The 16,574-nt window shown below is 57.1% G+C and overlaps 3 protein-coding genes across 3 annotated transcripts; 1 reads left to right on the forward strand and 2 right to left on the reverse strand.

Moving 5' to 3' along the window:
- Nucleotides 1–1,894: 1,894 nt before the first annotated feature.
- On the reverse strand, nt 1,895–4,610 carry PHF13 (PHD finger protein 13). Its single transcript, XM_062507538.1, has 4 exons — nt 4,503–4,610; nt 4,001–4,102; nt 2,927–3,479; nt 1,895–2,547 (listed from the first exon to the last, which is right to left on the reverse strand). The coding sequence occupies exons 1-4, from the start codon at nt 4,539–4,541 to the stop codon at nt 2,321–2,323; spliced, it is 921 nt and encodes a 306-aa protein (XP_062363522.1). The 5' UTR covers nt 4,542–4,610; the 3' UTR covers nt 1,895–2,320.
- A 679-nt stretch (nt 4,611–5,289) lies between these two features.
- Nucleotides 5,290–11,802, forward strand: KLHL21 (kelch like family member 21). Its single transcript, XM_062507554.1, has 4 exons — nt 5,290–6,373; nt 7,580–7,985; nt 9,418–9,490; nt 9,821–11,802. The coding sequence occupies exons 1-4, from the start codon at nt 5,335–5,337 to the stop codon at nt 10,112–10,114; spliced, it is 1,812 nt and encodes a 603-aa protein (XP_062363538.1). The 5' UTR covers nt 5,290–5,334; the 3' UTR covers nt 10,115–11,802.
- Nucleotides 11,803–11,936: 134 nt separating this feature from the next.
- Nucleotides 11,937–16,548, reverse strand: ZBTB48 (zinc finger and BTB domain containing 48). The gene is made up of 10 exons (XM_062507555.1): nt 16,119–16,548; nt 15,813–16,030; nt 15,022–15,133; nt 14,559–14,651; nt 14,161–14,247; nt 13,645–13,799; nt 13,334–13,470; nt 12,862–13,026; nt 12,645–12,733; nt 11,937–12,556 (listed from the first exon to the last, which is right to left on the reverse strand). Exons 1-10 carry the CDS (start codon nt 16,524–16,526, stop codon nt 12,260–12,262), a joined length of 1,761 nt encoding a protein of 586 aa, XP_062363539.1. The 5' UTR covers nt 16,527–16,548; the 3' UTR covers nt 11,937–12,259.
- Nucleotides 16,549–16,574: the final 26 nt, after the last annotated feature.

A 16,574-nucleotide genomic window follows, 5' to 3' on the forward strand; every position in this document is an offset into this window, starting at 1 on the left:
GCCCAACAGCTCACAAACAAATAAATCATCACAGCAGACTCCTGAGTTTGGAATATAACAAACTCATTGTTCATTTGTCTCACATTTAAGAAAAAAACATGGTTCATTAAAAGTTTTAATGAAAAAATAAAGTTCTGAATTAAACTATAATTATATATGGCTGAAAATCATGAACTAAAAGAATGGAGATGTTACTTTTTTATTTCTCTCTGCTGATACTGTAATGTGCTGGACACCATCCACTGGGATTAAATCCAAAATGGGGACAGAACAAGAGTCAGTCACATTGATTAGTGTTGAACCTCTGTGAAAGAGCCAGTTCACTTGACAGTGCACCATTTCTCCCATAAAAGCTTCAGGAACGCAGTCCACAAAGGTCCAGTTGAACTGCAGGCACACTGTAAACACGAGCAACACCAATTTCAGATCACGTCCACCTCCTGCACAGTTGTGGCCGGGATCTTCCAAAGCATTTCTGGGGAAATGGCAGCACTGGAGAACTTTGGTTATTCTTCTGGCTGCAAAGGACAGTCAGGCAGCCAATGGGGGGCAAGTCTTTGGCAAACTCCTTGGTGGTTCCACATAGCTTCTGAAGGCAGCACAGCACAGTCATGGTTGAGATATTTCACAGAAGCTGGTTTTCTGAACCCAGTCAGCTGTTACATCTTGGTGGAACAAGATTTTTACCAAGAACCACGAGAGAAAAGTTGCATGTTGTGCACTTCTGTCGCCCTACCCCACGCCATGGAGTCCCTGTGGTACTGGGCTGCCTGAGGCAGTGGCAGCCCCAGGGCTGATGTCTGAAGGAGGGCACTTGACTCTGTGTGCTAGCAAGACTCTCAGTCATCACCAGGATACATCTCCCAGTGAGCCAGTCCTCACAAAAGGCAGTGCTCCAATGCTGTGTGACTGCAGAACTGATGGGGATGTGTTCCTGCTGGCACAGCTGGTCTGGCTGCAGCCGCTGTGCCAGCCAGTGCTTCTCTGAGCCCCTTACTGGACAGAGCACACACTGTTCTTCAGGCAGAACGTTGAGAAACACCTCAAAACATCAACCCAATTTGTGTGGTCCATGTGGATCTGTCTGGTCATTAAGGAACAATGCCAGCATCTGCCTGGCTTTGTGTATGAGCTATGACTTTCCATCGTGATCCTGAAGGGATTTCCCGTGGGCTAAAGCCCAGGACATCCTGTCTGCAGTGCTGGCCAGGGCCTCAGTGCTCTACTGTCCACACCGTGACAGACAGATTCTCACTGCACTTCATCCTGTAGCTGCACTGCCTGCATTCACTTCGATATGCGTCTTGCTACCAATAGAATAAAGGTTCCGGCTTTTTGGTTACAGTCCAGTTTCAAAAAACAAACAGCAAAAGCAAAAATCAACTCAGCTGTTGTATTTGGATGGACACGATCAAATTCCAAATCAGACCTGCCAAGTTCTGCATTTCCTTTGGCCTCTTTTACAGCCCATGTTTGAATTCTGAGCTCAGAAAAGGGAGTCATCTTAAAACAGCACCATAGAGGTTAATGAAGGGACAGAAAATGGAGCAGTTTCTCCCCATACACACACTTGAGTTGATCATGCAAATAAATCACAAAAAAAATCACTGTAAGAGACCTTCTAGGAATGAATCTTGATGCCACTGATCCCTCACATTGCCTGTCCAGGAAAAGGGCTGCTCCTTCCTGCCAGGGCGCTGTCCCTTGGCACAGGAGGGAGCTCTGAGTCTCCTTTGCACTTGGATGATGCCAAATGACAGAACTTCCCTATGCTCAGCCCTGTGGAAGCAGCAGCGGATCGCACAGAGGCCTTTAGCACTGAGGCTGACTCCTACGGAGCCTTAGGGTATCTAAGACTGATCTATATGGACAAATGGGCAGGTATAATATCACATTGAATTTAAAACACAGGGCCATTTACTTTTCAGACTCTTCACACAGACTCACTCCTCCATCCCTTCCCTCTTTGGGAGAAGGAGGAGTTTTCTAGCACAGAGAAGATTTGCAGTTTCCCAATGGCATGAGAAAACCTACTTGGCAAAGGTATTGTACATCACCCAGTCATTGTAACCAGACAAAACTTCACGGAGCTCAGAGAGCTTCGTCCGTCCCTCAAGACAGTCTCTTGCCACAGTTCCGCCCAGTCGGCCGCTCCCAGCTCCGGCTGCCCGCGGCTCGGCGATTCCTCGTTCCTGGGTCACAGGCCGGCTGGGCAGCCCTCCCACCTGAGCAGCAGTAGTTCAGGGGAGCCCTCCCCGGCCTCCTGGCCGGCACCCACAGCTCGCCCACCCACTCACTGCACCAGCATGTGCTTCCTCCCCTAGTCCAGAAAGCGCCTGCGCGAGCCGGTCCGGGAGCGGTTCGAACGGCGAATGTCAAACTTGGAGTCCCGGCACTTCTGGCAGATGTAGATCTCTGGGACATTTGACTTGCGGATTTTGGCGCAGGAGAGGTGGATCCAGGTGTGGCACTCATTGCACTCGATCATCGGCCGCCCAGCGAAAGGCTTCATGCAGAAGCAAGTGACCAGGTCCCATGAGTCGTCATCTGTAAAGACAAAAGTCAAAGATACTTTTTTAGTGGCTGATACCTCTCACACCAGGAATTATCTCTCCTTTAACGCTAAATTAACTACCTGGGTTTCAACGGCAGGCACTCTGCCACTTTTTCCCGGTCTCTCTTGCACAGGAAGAGACTCTCAGCAGTACACGGGAGGCCATAATCGAGGAGAGGAGAACCAGCTACTTCTATAAAGTTGCAGCTTTTCACTCAGTTTATTACAGAAAGAACCAACCCACCTCCCTCCCCCCAAAAATCCAACTGCTCCTGAATTCTGCCCAGGCAGTGCTCCTCAGCATTATCCTCAGGCTGTAAGAAAAGGACTACTTCTACCTGGCTAATTCTCGTGGACAGCCAGGCCACCTACCTGAATCCACCATGATGTCCTCATCATCACCAGTGCCGTCCTCATCCCGAAAAACCACCTGCTTGCCCTGCCGAATGACCGTTCGTTTGCCCACGCTCTGGATCTCCACCGTCTGCTCGGCCGTCACAGCAGGGTAGGAGACACTGGACGGAGTGTCAGAGTCCCACACCGAGCAGTGCTCAGTCACAGACTGAGGGTCGCCCTCTGACGAGGGGCTCATCGGCGTCTCTGTGTAAGAGTCCTCTGCCTCCAGATCCAGCAGCTTCTCCTCATAGTCCTCCTCTGCAGACACCTCTGTTTCCCTCCTTTTCAGCTTTTTCTTCTTCCGGATCTTATCGATTTGCTTTCGCTCTGGCAGGAAGTTGCTGGCCTTTGCCCGTTGGAACAGGGAACCATATGGTTTTGCTCGCTTAAGCTGACTAAAGTTCTTTCTGTTCTTGGTGGGCAGGGAGACAGAGGAGGGGGTGTCATTGAAGCGGGGGTCCCAGCTATCACTGTCAATCGTGCCTCCAGTGCTGTTGGGAGGGCTGGGGCTGTTCCTCAGCGGTGTTTCCTGGAACATGTTGGGGAAGCAGGTAACAGTTTGACTCGCAGCAGACTCACACGTGGGCAAGACACTGTCCCCTGTCTCCCAGGGAACTCTGCCCCATCACTGAGGTGCTGTGCCCTGTCCCATAGAATGGTGTCCCGGTGTCCCACTGTCCCCAGGTGTGCTGTGCCCTGTCCCTGAGGCGCTGAACCCTTTCCCCTGGGTACTGTCCCCTGTCCCAAGGGTGCTGAGCCCTGTCCCCTGGGGCACTGCCACTCCCGCTCTCCCTACATACCACCCCGGGCTTTCTCCGGCCCGAGCTCCCGAGCCCGGGTAGCAGTAGGAGCGATGCCGGATCCGACGTTTTTCACCCCGCCCATGGCGGGCACCACCCGCCCCGTCCCCAGAGGCTCCCGCTGCCGCGGTTCCCCTTTTGTTCAGGCCCGGCGCGGGGCCGTGACCGCTGGAGCGGCCGGTCTGACAGACCAGCCCGGTGCCCCCGAGTACCCCCCGGTACCCCCAGGTCAGCCCCCGGTGCAACTCACCTCCTGCGGGTACGGAATGTAGCCGGCGTAGGCCAAGACGAAGGTGCAGAACTTATTGAAGTCCTCCACGGTGCGGTGCCGCCGAGAGCCGGGGGAGAAGTCCTGCAAGGGGCGGGGGTGAGCGGCGGCCGCGGGGCCGGGCCCGCCGGTGAGAGGCGGCACCGCCGCTCCCCGCACCGCCTCCCCGCCCCCACAGCGGCGGAACCGGGCACTGCCTCCCCCCCGCCCCATCGCCCCCGGCGTCGGTACCGGGCCCCCAGGCAACCCCCTCCCCCGCGGCGGGGCGGCGCCGCCGCCATTCCTCGCCCCGGCGGCACAAGATGGCCCCGGCCCCCCGCCCCGCGGCGGGGAACGGGCAGCGGGCACCGGCGGCCGGACAGGGCCGGGCCGGGCCGGGCCGGGCCGAGCCAGGCGGCGGGTGACGGACTCCCCCCCCGCCCCCCTTCTGTTCCTTCCCCGCTCCTCCCTTCCCTTCCTTTTTCCCCTCGGGACTCCGGCTCACCTCCGGGGCGAACGGCGAAGCGCAGGAGTCGGAGTCCATGTCCCGGCACGGGTGACGCGGGCGGGGCCGGGGCCGGGGCGGCAGCCGGGCAGTGCCGACACCGCGAGCCGCTCGGTACCGGCGGGAGGCGGCGAAGGGGCGGCCGCCCGCGCGGGGCCGCCGGGAGCCGTAGTCCGGGCGTGCGCAGTGCCGGGCGCGGGGCGCGCTGGGAGCGGCGGAGGGGCGGGGGCGGTGCCGGGAGCCGTGAGCGGAGCGGGAAGCGGAGCACGAAACAGGACAGAGAGGAGATCGGTGAGCGGGGCCCGGGAGTGTTTTTTATTGGGTGATTGTGGGCCCGGGAGGGAAGGGACGCCCTCGGGTTCGCCGAGGGGCCTGGCTGGTGGCGGTGGCAGGACGTGTAGGGCGCCGGAGCGTCTGCTACGAGCCGGACCCTCAACCCCGAGCCGGATCCGCCGCCCGCGCTAACGACGGTACCCGAGCCGGACTCAGAGCCGAGTTCCCTCAGCGCTGTTTGCGCTCGGGGCCGGTCTTGTGTTCCCCGGTACTATTGGGCGGCTCCTTCTAAGCGCCAGCCCGGGGCCAAGGGCGCGGGGCTGGGCGCGGTAGCTGCGGGGCCCTGGGACCGGCCCGAGCGGGACCGCGCTGCCAGCGCCGCCGCGTTACGCAACGCCCGCTCTCGGGGGGCCCCAGCCGGGACGGGCTCCCCGAGCCCACCCGCCGCCTCCCTGCCTGATCTCCACCTCCCTTCCCCGCCCCGGGAATCGCTCGGGGGTCGGTCCCAGCGGCTCCGTGCAGGGTGTGACCCAGGTGCGCTCCCTGCAGGCACGGCGGCATGGCGACCGGTACCGGCGGGGCGGCAGCGGCAGTCTCGACCACGGCGGCGACGACGGGAGAACCGGCACACGCGGTGTCGCTGCTGCGGGGTCTGAGCGCCCTGCGGGCTGAGCGGAGCCTGCTAGACGTGACGGTGGTGGCCGGCGGGCGAGAGTTCGGGGCTCACCGCGCCGTTCTGGCCGCCGCCTCGGGATACTTCCGCGCCATGTTCGGCGGGGCCCTGCGAGAATCGCGGGCCGAGCGTGTGCGGCTGCACGGTGTCGAGCCCGAGTGCCTGGGGCGGCTGCTCGACTTCGCCTACACCGGCCGCGTGGGGCGGCTGGGCCCCGACATCGCTGAGCGCCTGCTGCGCGCCGCCGACCTGCTGCAGTTCCCCGCTGTCAAGGAGGCCTGCGGTGCCTGGCTGGCGCGGCAGCTGGAGCCCGCCAACGCCCTGGACATGCAGGACTTCGCGGAGGCCTTTGCCTGCCCGGAGCTGGCGGCTGCCGCCCACCGCTTCGTGCTGCGGCACGTGGGCGAGCTGGGCGCCCAGCTGGAGCGGCTGCCGCTGCCACGCCTGCTCTCCTACCTGCGGGACGACGGGCTCTGCATTCCCAAGGAGGAGGCTGCCTTTCAGCTGGCGCTGCGCTGGGTGCGTGCTGACCCCGCCACCCGTGCCCCGCTGCTGCCGCAGCTCCTGGCCCACGTTCGCCTGCCCTTTGTGCGCCGCTTTTACCTGCTGGCCCACGTGGAGAGCGAGCCCCTGGTGGCCCGCTGCCCTCCCTGCCTGCGCCTCCTGCGTGAGGCCCGCGACTTCCAGGCTGCCCGCCTGGACCGCCATGACCGGGGGCCCTGTGCCCGTATGCGCCCCCGACCCTCCACTGGCCTCGCTGAGATCCTTGTCCTCGTCGGTGGCTGCGACCGTGACTGCGATGAGCTTGTCACCGTTGACTGCTACAACCCGCGCACTGGCCACTGGCGCTACCTGGCCGAATTCCCCGAGCACCTGGGAGGGGGCTACAGCGTTGCTGCGCTGGGCAATGATATCTACGTCACTGGTAAGGCATACAGGGAACGTGGGGAAGCACCGGGGTGGCGGGTTCTGTTGAAAATATGTAGGTTGTAGCTGCAACACTTGGCTTTTCCTGGGTAGCAGAGAGTTTGGGGCTTGGCTTGGGTGCCTGCAGCCTGCCAGCAGGCACGGAGACTCCTGGAGTCGCTGCTGGATTTAGCAGCTGGTCTCAGTCCAGGAGCTATTTTGTCATGACTAATGCTGTTGAGCATGCTGGCAGAAGTCACAGATCTTGTAGTTAGAACTTTTTAACCGTCACTGAGGACAGGGGTGATGTAAGAAGGTTTTGAGTTTCTTTCTTTGAAGAGGATGTTCAGGTTCAGAGCCCCCTGAATCACAAGCTAAGCACATGCTTGAGGCAGAGGCATGTCAGAAAGCCCCAGGTTCCTTTGCCAGCCCCTGTGAGTCACAGTACCTTCCCCTGCACAAATCCTGCCTCCTTGCTCAGGCCACAATTACTTCTGTCAGGGTGACACCAATATGTAAATTTGGTCATTAAGCTGCATGCAATGTCTGGTTTGAACTACATCTCTGTGACAGCTGTAACAAACTGAGGTCCAGGACACCAAGTTCTATGGAGCAGCATGCCCTTGGTGTGCAGGACACACTGGCAGAGTTTCAAAGAGCAAGTCTTAACACAGGTGAACAGAAAACTGAGTGTTCTCTAGTCACAAGCAGAAAGCAAGGCCCTGCTTTAAGGACAGGATTGTAAAACTGACAGGCTACCACATGGATGTAGCATGTTTTTACAGAAGCCCTTATGTCCCATGGGAGCTTCCTGGAGTGATCCCAGGCAGGTCAGTCCAGCTGTGTGCAGGCTGCTGCTGGGGATCTTGGTTTGTTTTGGTCAGTGTCAGTGTGATGCAGCCTAGGCTAGGAGGTTCCTAAGCTGCCAGCAACACCACCACTGCCTTGGCATCTTCTGGGCAGCAACAGAGCAGAATGGGAGAGAAGTGGGTGTTAGAGGGTGGAGGTGGTGAAACATGGAAGACTCATTTTGAGTCACAGCTGGATGAAGACTAGAAATGACGTAGGAGAAATCCTCCCTGTCTTGGTGGGAAATGAAACAGTGCAAAACTTGCTTTGAAGTCCTTGTGGCACAAGTGCCAAGCCTAGCCTAGCCTAGCCATCTCCTCTGTCTCCCTTCCCTTTATGGAGCCAAGCTCTTGACATGTGTCATGCTGTGCCACAGGGGGCTCAGATGGGTCCAGGCTGTACGACTGCGTCTGGAGGTACAATTCCAGTGTGAATGAGTGGACGGAGGTGTCGCCCATGCTGAAAGCCAGGGAATACCACAGCTCCACGGTCCTGGACGGGCTGCTCTATGTGGTTGCCTCCGACAGCACAGAGCGCTACGACCACACACTGGACAGCTGGGAGGCCCTGCAGCCCATGCTGTATCCCATGGACAACTGCTCCACCACCTCATGCCGTGGGAAACTCTTCGCCATCGGCTCCCTGTCTGGCAAAGAGTCCATGGTCATGCAGTGCTATGACCCTGACAGTGACCTCTGGTCCCTTGTCAACTGCGGCCATCTGCCTCCCTGGTCCTTTGCCCCAAAGACCGTCACGCTCAATGGTCTCATGTACTTCATACGGTGAGTAGTGGGAGCAATCACTTCCCTCCCTCCCTCCTTCCCTCCCTCCCCATATCTCCATGAGGAGAGCCCACAGCTTCCCTGGGAAGGATTTTGGAGGTGGTGGAGCAAGGGCAATGGGTTGGGACAGCACAGCTGTGCTTCCCCTGATGGTACAGGGAGGGATGTAAAACCTCTTTCCTTGTGTTGGTGGGCCTCAAAGAGCTGCCCGTAAACTTCTGTAAAAATGTCTGAGTGTAACCTAGGGCTGGGGAAAAGGCTGGTGTAAATCCATCTGAAGTAAGCAGCGCTGCTTGGAAATTGGCTTCTCGGTTTCTTCAGCTCCTGGTTCAGCCCCCCTCATTGCTATAAATAAGCACGTAAGCACCAAGAAAACGTTAAAACTCTAATGCAGGAGAGGACGTCTTCCGTCTCAGCAGAGATAAGAGCGCTGAAGATCAAGTGATTGGTCACTATTTTTAAGCACCTTTCCAAATTGGGACTTAATTACCCATCTGAAGCTGTCCTGGTGGCGTAAATACTTCAGTTATCCGCTTAATTAAAAATAAACGGGAAGGCATGCTAGGGCTGGAGCATTTCATCTCCCTGTGTTGACTCTGAGCAAACAGACTTCTGTGATGGCCCCCAGGCACTTCTCTTTTTTTAATCTCCTCTTGGCTTTGCATAAAGTAGCAGCTTTGGCCCAAGACTTTTTTATTTGATCCTTTCAGGTCCAGCCAAGTGTCTTGCTGGCGGCTGTCCTGGTCAGCTGGTTTCAGTCCATCCTGCCAGGGTGTTGCAGCTGCTCAGATCCTTGTCACAACCTGATTCTATAGAATTTCCTTTTTCTTACCCATTATAGTATGCTGCTGATTTACTTCAGGATTTTTGGATTACTTTGCATCTGCAAGAGTCAGTGAGGAGATGATCTGGGTTAGGTGTTCTTCCCTCATTTCACGTGCTGCGCGTGGGCTGCTGCTCCATGTAGAGCTGTGGGATAATCTTTGGAGGGCAGAGGAGTAAGTTGCAAGTAAAAGTAGCAAATTGGTTTAATAGCTCAGGTTAAAGGCTCTGTGTGATGATTCCTCGTGCTGGGAGAGTTGGGAGAGGAGGGCCTGATCTGGCTGCTGGCCCTGCCTGGAGCTGCCTTGCAGCATCTTGATCCCATCTGTACCAGGATTGTATTGGAAAGACTGACAGCTCCTCTTCAGCTGCCCTGTCCTTGTCCTCTCCGCATTCTTGTGTCATCAGCGCATGTCTCTGAGTCGCAAACGTCCCTCACCTGTCACTGTCGCCCTCCTGTCTGCTGAGCTGGGTGGGTAAGAGAAGCCTTGGGGGATTATGCTGCTTCCCCAGCTCTTCTCTCCTCCTGCCCATCTAAATTTGGCTTTGATGAAGAACTCAAGCAGTGTTTCTAGAATGCAGAAGAGTAATTTTGTGTTCTCTTCCCCAGCGATGACTCGGCTGAAGTGGATGTTTACAATCCATCAAAGAATGAATGGGATAAAATCCCTTCCATGCTTCAGGTAGGACATTTTCCTGTTTCTGGGATGTCTGAAGTGTTACAATTGAGATTCATTTACCTTTGGAGTACCAAGATCTTTTTAGAATCAGAACCCCTTGCATGTGGAGATGGTTTAAGTGTATTGGATTCATTGGGAAGACAGTCCTGGATGTGGTGGCATGTCTGAGTGTGCAGCCCTGCGTGTGAGATCTGTGGGCAGCACTGGTTCAGAGCCCAACCTACGGCTGGCAGGCATGAAGCTCCCTCCAAGAAACAGCTCCTACATCCCACCGACCCCCTTGATCAGACAGACAGCCCCTGACCATGGTGTGTATTTATTGTTATGTTGCAGGTTCATGTTGGGGGGAGTGTGGCTGTGCTTGGTGGGAAGCTCTATGTCTCGGGGGGCTACGATAACACGTTTGAACTCTCGGATGTCCTGGAAGCCTACGACCCCGAGACGCGAACGTGGAGCATCGTGGGCCAGCTCCCTGAGCCCATCTTCTGGCACGGTAGTGTCAGCATATTCCGGCAGTTCATGCCAGAAACCACACAGGAGGACGACAGCATCACGCTGGACAACACCATCAGCTTGAGCAGGCAGAACCAAAACCTTCACAACCAGAACCTCAATGAGCTGCCTTAGCACAGGAAGTGGCTTGACAGAGTCCTTCATCCGGAACCTGGGCTGCTTTGGGAGAAGGCTGAGGCAAACCAGCGCTTGGAAACAAAACCACACTGATCAGAGAGGGAGCAAAAAACTGGCTGTTGAACGTGATGTTGTGGGCCTGCGGGCAGCAAGGCCTCCACTGCTGCCCTCAGCCGAAAGCGCTCGTGGTGAACCGTGCCACAGCACCGCTGCTTACGGCTTGTGACCAGACACCTTTCACTGGGAGCTCCTTCACCCTGTAATGCTTCGTTTGCCACCAAACTCCTTCATTCAGTTTCTGTCTTGAGAGGGGTCTGTCTGGTAGGACAGTGGTGTGAACGCCCCCCTCCATTTTGTGCCTCAGAGGGAGACAGGCTTCCTGTGCACGTGTTGGGATTGAAAGATAGATAGTTATTTTAGGATTTTTTTTCTTCTTTTTATTTGGGGTTTGCAGTTTTATTTTGGCTTGTGTTAGATTTGCCTTTATACTTGCCCAAGTGCCCTGGCCAGGTGGGCTCTGTTTATCTACCTTTGCTGAAGAGCAGCTGTGTGCAGTTTACTTGTGGAATGTTTCTGGAAGAAGCAAATGGCTGAACCTGCAGCATGACTCCCTGACAGCAAGTGCTTCACCTTCAGGAGAACTCTGAAGTGTGGCAGAAGCTAAAGTGTGGCAGGATGCATTTGCTTTTTTGGTCTTTAAATTCTAGCTAATGGAGGAAAAAACTTGCATTTAAACTGAATTCAGAAGTGGAAACTCCATGTACTCGATCTCTTTCCTCCAGGCTTGCCCCTGGGTCAAGGAGCATCCGAGCCCCATTTCTACAGCATTAGCGTCTTCACAGCTTTACAGAAACATGTTTTGCCCCCATGCTGTCTGATGCTGCTGCACCCCTCAGCCACGGGGAAGCAGGGCTGTTCTCCAGCCTGGAACACTGACAGTGCCTTGAGACTGCCGCGTGCCAGCAGGGAACGCGCAGGGCCCGGCTGCCCCTCGGTGTCAAACCCGTGGACAGAGCAGGGGGGCACAGGGGCCCACAATTCAGGGCAGCTGCTGCTTTTTTGGGAGCAATGTCCAATTCCCGACAGCGCCGCAGCCTGAGGCATTTCTGCTGAGCTATAAATAACGCACCCCGGCGCACACGGCTGTGCTCGCTGCTGGACCCCCAGTCCCACCTGCTGAGCAGCTACAGATCTGTATTTATTTTTTGTAGAATTCATTGTGTTGAATCCTCAAGTACAGTTGAACTCCATCCTTTGAAACAAAGGCATTTTACATTTGCAGATAATGTATTTTTATTCTCATAGTTTGTTTTTAAATTTACTTGCAGCAGTCAAGTTAAATAAAACCTGTTACACAATTCTGCTTTCTATGAGGTGAAGGGACCTGGAGTGAGATTTTACTGGCAATTTCTCATTTTAGATATTCTTAAACTAGAGCCTCTCTGCCTCCTTGGTGAGTAGAGGGGGAAAGGGGAGGGAGCGCAGCTGCAGCTCTGGGGTGTAGGGGTGTACACAGAGATCTCCCTCCCACCCTGGCACCACTCAGGCCATGGTTCTCACTCTCCCAGCAACCCTGGATTGGGTTAGTTGGGACAGAGCAGAACTCCACACCTGAGCGCAGGAGCACAGGCACTTTGTGGCTGCTGGAGTGTGTTTCAAGTTAACTCACAGCTTAGTCATCCCAGCGCTGAGCAGACACGGGTCATGCTCTGCTTTTAATGGGGGAAAGAAAGAGCAACTGAGAAAAGCTTAACAAAACAAAGGAGAAACAAGGCACAAGTTAAAGGAGGAGTTAAGGAATGGGCAGAGCTGCTCTCGGTGGGGGAAGGTGATCTTTAATCACAAGCAGGGTGAGAGGGCTGGAGGAAAGAAGAGGGCAGCACCAGCTCCCGCGTCAGTGAATCACAGTATGACACAGGGAGGTCAGTCCCATCCCACTGTGCATAGACACTGACTGGAATGACCGTTCTGAGACACTTATCTGACACTCAGTCACAGCATCATGGGGACTTCCTTTCCCTGCAGCCTGGGATGGGAGATTGGCAGAAAAGGAGGGGAGGGGGCTCAAAAGAACAAGCGTGGCAGAAAGTGGCTCAGCTTAATGCTTTACTCTGTTGCAGTGTAAGTGAATGGGTGGCAACACTACGTCTCACAGTCTTCAGGAATCGTTGTGGTTATAATCAGCGATTGTTCAATCACGTCCACAGGGGAGAAGTTCTCATTTGAGCAGAGTTTCTGTGCAGGGACCTCCTCAGGCAGTGGCCCACGGGCCAGTGATTCCACGATCACCTCAGCTGAGCCCACCTCCAGCTCTGGCGGTGGCTGCAGTACCACCATCACATCCTTCTCATCCTCGATGATGAGGTTCCGCAGCTTCCGCTGTCGAGGATTATAGTTCTCCACTCGGTCATGGATCTCCATGTGGCGCCTCAAATGAGCCTTCAAAAGAAAGGGAATGTGGAGAGACCTGGTGAGGGGCTGGCTCCCCAGTGCAGCATAGGGGCCCTAGAGCCAGGGAATGCCTCACCTGCCGTGTGAATTTGTAGCCACACTCGATGCATTCAAACTTCCTCACTCCCTTGTGCCGGCGGACATGAACACGCAGCTGTTCTACCGCTGGGAAGGGAAACGAGAGCCTGTTGGCAGCAGGTCCATGTCGTACAGGCTCAGCAATGCCGACCCACCCACAGGAAGGAGGAGGCAGCTCCTGCAGAGCCCCATGAGACCCGGAGTCCCCATGTCACCTTTGAATGTCTTCCCGCAGATGTGGCAGAAGTGTGGCCGCCCCTCCTGGTGCCGGCTGGCGACGTGCCTCAGCAGCGGCCCCTTCTCCGTGAAACGCTGCTCGCAGAACTCGCAGCTGAACGGCCGCTCCCCGGTGTGCGTCCGGTTGTGCTTGTCCAGACTCGCTGCCATTAACCGGGGGAGACAGGGAGAGTGGCCAGTCAGAAGCACAACCCATGCACCCCATCCCAAGTGCTGTCAGACTGGCCGGGAAGGCAAGAGCAGCACAAGCAGTAGCTGCCTGCTCCAGCTACGGGTAATGAGCAACACCAACTCGTTCCCCTTCTGTGCCATGAAAGCAGTGCAGGAGACAGAAATGTGCTTTTCTTTGTATCAGCCTGCACTCAAGAGCATGGCTTTGCTCTTGGGGAAGCTGCTTTCTGGAGGTCCTGGATGCTGGAGCACAGTATGACCTGCCACAGGCAGGGGTACCTTGTGTCCTGAAGGTCTTGCCGCAGAGATGGCACTGGAAGGGCTTCTCGCCAGTGTGCGTGCGCAGGTGCATGTTGAGGTTGGCTTTCTGCGTGAAGGCGTGGTGGCAGAACTCACACACATAGGGCCGCTCGTTCCTGTGGGCAGGGAAATGTTACCATCACCTCTACCTCCGCCAGCTTCGGCCCCTTGGGTCTCAGCCCAGCCCCTCTGGGAATAGGGTGACTTTCAGCCAACCCCCAGGCCTGTGGGGCAGAGACTGCAGCCAGGAGAGCTGGGGTGACATAAGAGAGGACAGGGTCACATTGTACCTGTGCTTAGCCTTGATATGCATCTGGAGGCCATTGCGGCTCGAGGCCCTGTGCCCGCACTCCTCGCACACAAACAGCTTCTCCCCGCGGTGCTTGAAGGCCTCGTGCAGGCGCAGCTCTGTCCGGGACAGAAAGCACTTGGAGCAGGTTGAGCACTGCAAGGCCACAGGACAAGAGGGTGTTAAGGTTGGGGAACACCCACCCCAGATCCACTCACACCCAGCCTTTCCCCAGCTGCTCCAGGGAACATCCCTGGAGGTCCCTTTCCCTGGGACCTCCCTGCAGAAGCCAAGGCAGCACCCCCAGCTCAGACACCCGGTGAGATGGGACAGCCCAACAGAGATGAAGTGCTGGTCAGTGCTTGGATCTGTGATCTGCTCCTGAACCCAAAAAAGCCCATATCCAGTAGCTCTGTGCCCTATGCCCTCACTGACAGAGCCCAGCATAATACTGTGCCATTCCTTAGGCCAGGTCCACACTCAGAATCACACCCTCCCCAAAACCCCCGGTCCCTACCGCGTGGGGCTTTGGTGCGCCGTGCAGCTTTATCATGTGGCTCTGCAAGTCCTTCTTCTGCATGAACTGCTGTGAGCAGGAAGAGCACTGCAAGACAGGAGAATGGGGTCAGCTTCCAGCTGCCCCCAAAGAGTGATTTCAGAGCAAGGAGAGGACCAGCGGGGGAGTAGAACAGATTCCTCATACAGATACAGGAAGCCTTTGGCTGTGGTGCCTCCCTGGATCACGTTTTGGTTCAGAGACAGGGAACAACTGAGTAGGCTATCATGGACAAGAGAAGGGAACTGGTACGCTCAGCTCTTGATGGGCTGAACTGCCCTAGAAGGGAAAGGCTCATCCCTGCTCTCTGCCAGTATCCAGCAGCATCCATAGGGACATTGGATGCAGGCCCTGCTGACCTTGTATGGCATCTCCCCAGTGTGTGACACCATGTGCAGCCGCAGCTCCATCCGCCGCTTGAACACCTCTGGGCAAGCTGAGCATGTGAATACCTGTGAGAGATGGGGTGATGTTGGCTTCCTCAGGACCTAGAGCCTGACATGGAGCCCACAGCTCAGCCCCCTGCCCAGCACATGGCACTGGAACCCCGCTACAGCTTTCAGCCCATACCCACAAGAACCAAATACTGTACAGTACAGAGTGCTGGTGTGCTGAAACATAAGCAAAGGCCGTGTTGTGCGTCAGGCATGAGTCTCAGCCACAGGGGCCCTGGCTGAGGGAGTTGCAGCCATGGAACATGTGCCACACAGTGCTGACATGGGGTCTGTTTGGAACTGAGCATGGGCTGGGACTGGGAGAAGGCTCCAGCTACCTTCCTCCAGCAGCCACATTCCAGTCCAGCAGGGCAGCTCCTGGGCGTACCTGTTCCGATCGGTTCATGCAGTTCCTGGCTTCGTGTTCCAGGAGATTCTCTTTTCTAAAGTAACATTTGCCACACTTGGAACACTCAAATGGCTTCTCTCCAGTGTGTTTCCTTTGGGGTATGCAAATACAGAATCACATCACTGCCTGCCAACAGCATCTGCAGTCAGACCCAGGAGGTGACAGGGAAAAGTGAGGTGGGTATTCCCCCCACCACCACAGTGCTACTATTCACAGCTGTCCTAAAGCTGCTTTCATGTCACTTTTGTGTCCCCTCAACAGTACAGCTGTCAGTGCCTGCTGCACTCGATGGACAATCATTTCTGCAGGGCCAAGAGTATTCCCCATCACAAATGAAACAAAGCTTGAGGTCTCACTGCAGGGCCATGCCCTGCTCTCAGTGGTCTATCCTGGAGCTCCTCATAAAGCCCAGCTATGGGTCCCCCGCAACCCCAGAAACAATCCCCCCCCAGCTCAGGGAATCTCAAAGCCCAGGAGGATTTGCCATCTCCCACCTGCAGCTAGCACAGCCCCCACGGAGCCCTTCACACGGCCTTCCTGAGCCACAGCTCAGGACAGTCGCTGCAGCTCTGGGACGCCTTTCATTGAGGTATAACCCTCCCCCAGGGGCAGAGGAGATCCTCCTTTACCACCCCGGCAGATGCCGAGGTGTTGGGACCTGATGATAGAAATGGGGCCATCCTTTCCCCCCTCCCCCCAGGAAGGGGCTGATCCGCGGGGACAGCGCGTCCACCCAGCGTGCAAGGAAAAGGAGAAACCAGAGCGTTTACCTGTTGTGCACTTTAAGGTAATATTTGCTGAGGAAGGTTTTATGACATGTGGGGCACTCGACCGGCACCGCTGTACCTTTTCTGCTCCCCGCTGCCTTTCCCGGAGCAGGGGGACTCTTTTTGCTTCGCAGCACCTTGTTCTCGGGAAGGGGATCGGCGTCGCCGTCCCCCCGCCCTCCGCCACCCACCGCCGCCTCCTCCGGGGCTGAGGGGAAGCCCTGCGAGGGAACAGCGGCGTCACGGCGCCGCTCCCGCCTCCCCGCCGGGCCCCGGCCCCGCCGTCCCGTTCCCGCCCCCCTCACGCACCGCCTGCCCGCCGGGCTGCGGGGCCGCCGCGGGCTCCGGGAGGGCGGTGGCGGTGGCGGCGCGGCGGGGCCGCGGGCGGAAGGCGCGGCACAGCGCCACGGCGTCGGGCACGCCGAGCTGCTCGGCGGCCGCCAGCAGGCGGGCGCGGTTGTGCGCCGTGAGCGCCAGGCGCCCTGTGTAGAAGAAGTCGAGCAGCAGCTGGAAGGTGTCGGCGAGGCCGTCGGGCAGCGCCACGGGCCCGCCGGGGCCGCGCGCGCGGAAGAAGCGGGAGCAGCTTGCGAGCACCGGCCAGTGCGCACGGAACTCGCGGCCGCCCACGCCGAGCGTCGCGTCGCAGAATTGCCCGGCTGCGCGCTGCCGGTTCAGCTCCCGCAGCACCCGCACGCTGTGCGCCGCCGCCGCCGCCATGGCACAGCTCCGTGGCCCACCGGCATCCGCCACCGCCGGATGTGGCGT

The sequence above is a fragment of the Cinclus cinclus genome, chromosome 23 (genome assembly GCF_963662255.1).
Source record: "Cinclus cinclus chromosome 23, bCinCin1.1, whole genome shotgun sequence".
In the NCBI taxonomy this organism is placed as follows: Eukaryota; Metazoa; Chordata; class Aves; order Passeriformes; family Cinclidae; genus Cinclus; species Cinclus cinclus.

Excerpts from the sequence above, each read along its gene's own strand:
- PHF13 (XM_062507538.1), bottom strand. The coding sequence starts at position 4,541 with ATGGACTCCGACTCCTGCGCTTCGCCGTTCGCCCCGGAG. Across the intron at positions 3,480-4,000 it reads ACATTCCGTACCCGCAGGAG|GAAACACCGCTGAGGAACAG; the intron begins GTGAGTTGCACC and ends AACATGTTCCAG. Across the intron at positions 2,548-2,926 it reads GGACATCATGGTGGATTCAG|ATGACGACTCATGGGACCTG; the intron begins GTAGGTGGCCTG and ends TTGTCTTTACAG.
- ZBTB48 (XM_062507555.1), bottom strand. The coding sequence starts at position 16,526 with ATGGCGGCGGCGGCGGCGCACAGCGTGCGGGTGCTGCGGGAGCTGAAC. Across the intron at positions 15,134-15,812 it reads TACCTTAAAGTGCACAACAG|GAAACACACTGGAGAGAAGC; the intron begins GTAAACGCTCTG and ends CATACCCCAAAG. Across the intron at positions 13,027-13,333 it reads CAAGACCTTCAGGACACAAG|CGAGTCTGGACAAGCACAAC; the intron begins GTACCCCTGCCT and ends GGTTAATGGCAG.
- KLHL21 (XM_062507554.1), top strand. The coding sequence starts at position 5,335 with ATGGCGACCGGTACCGGCGGGGCGGCAGCGGCAGTCTCGACCACGGCG. Across the intron at positions 6,374-7,579 it reads CAATGATATCTACGTCACTG|GGGGCTCAGATGGGTCCAGG; the intron begins GTAAGGCATACA and ends GCTGTGCCACAG. Across the intron at positions 7,986-9,417 it reads GGTCTCATGTACTTCATACG|CGATGACTCGGCTGAAGTGG; the intron begins GTGAGTAGTGGG and ends TCTCTTCCCCAG.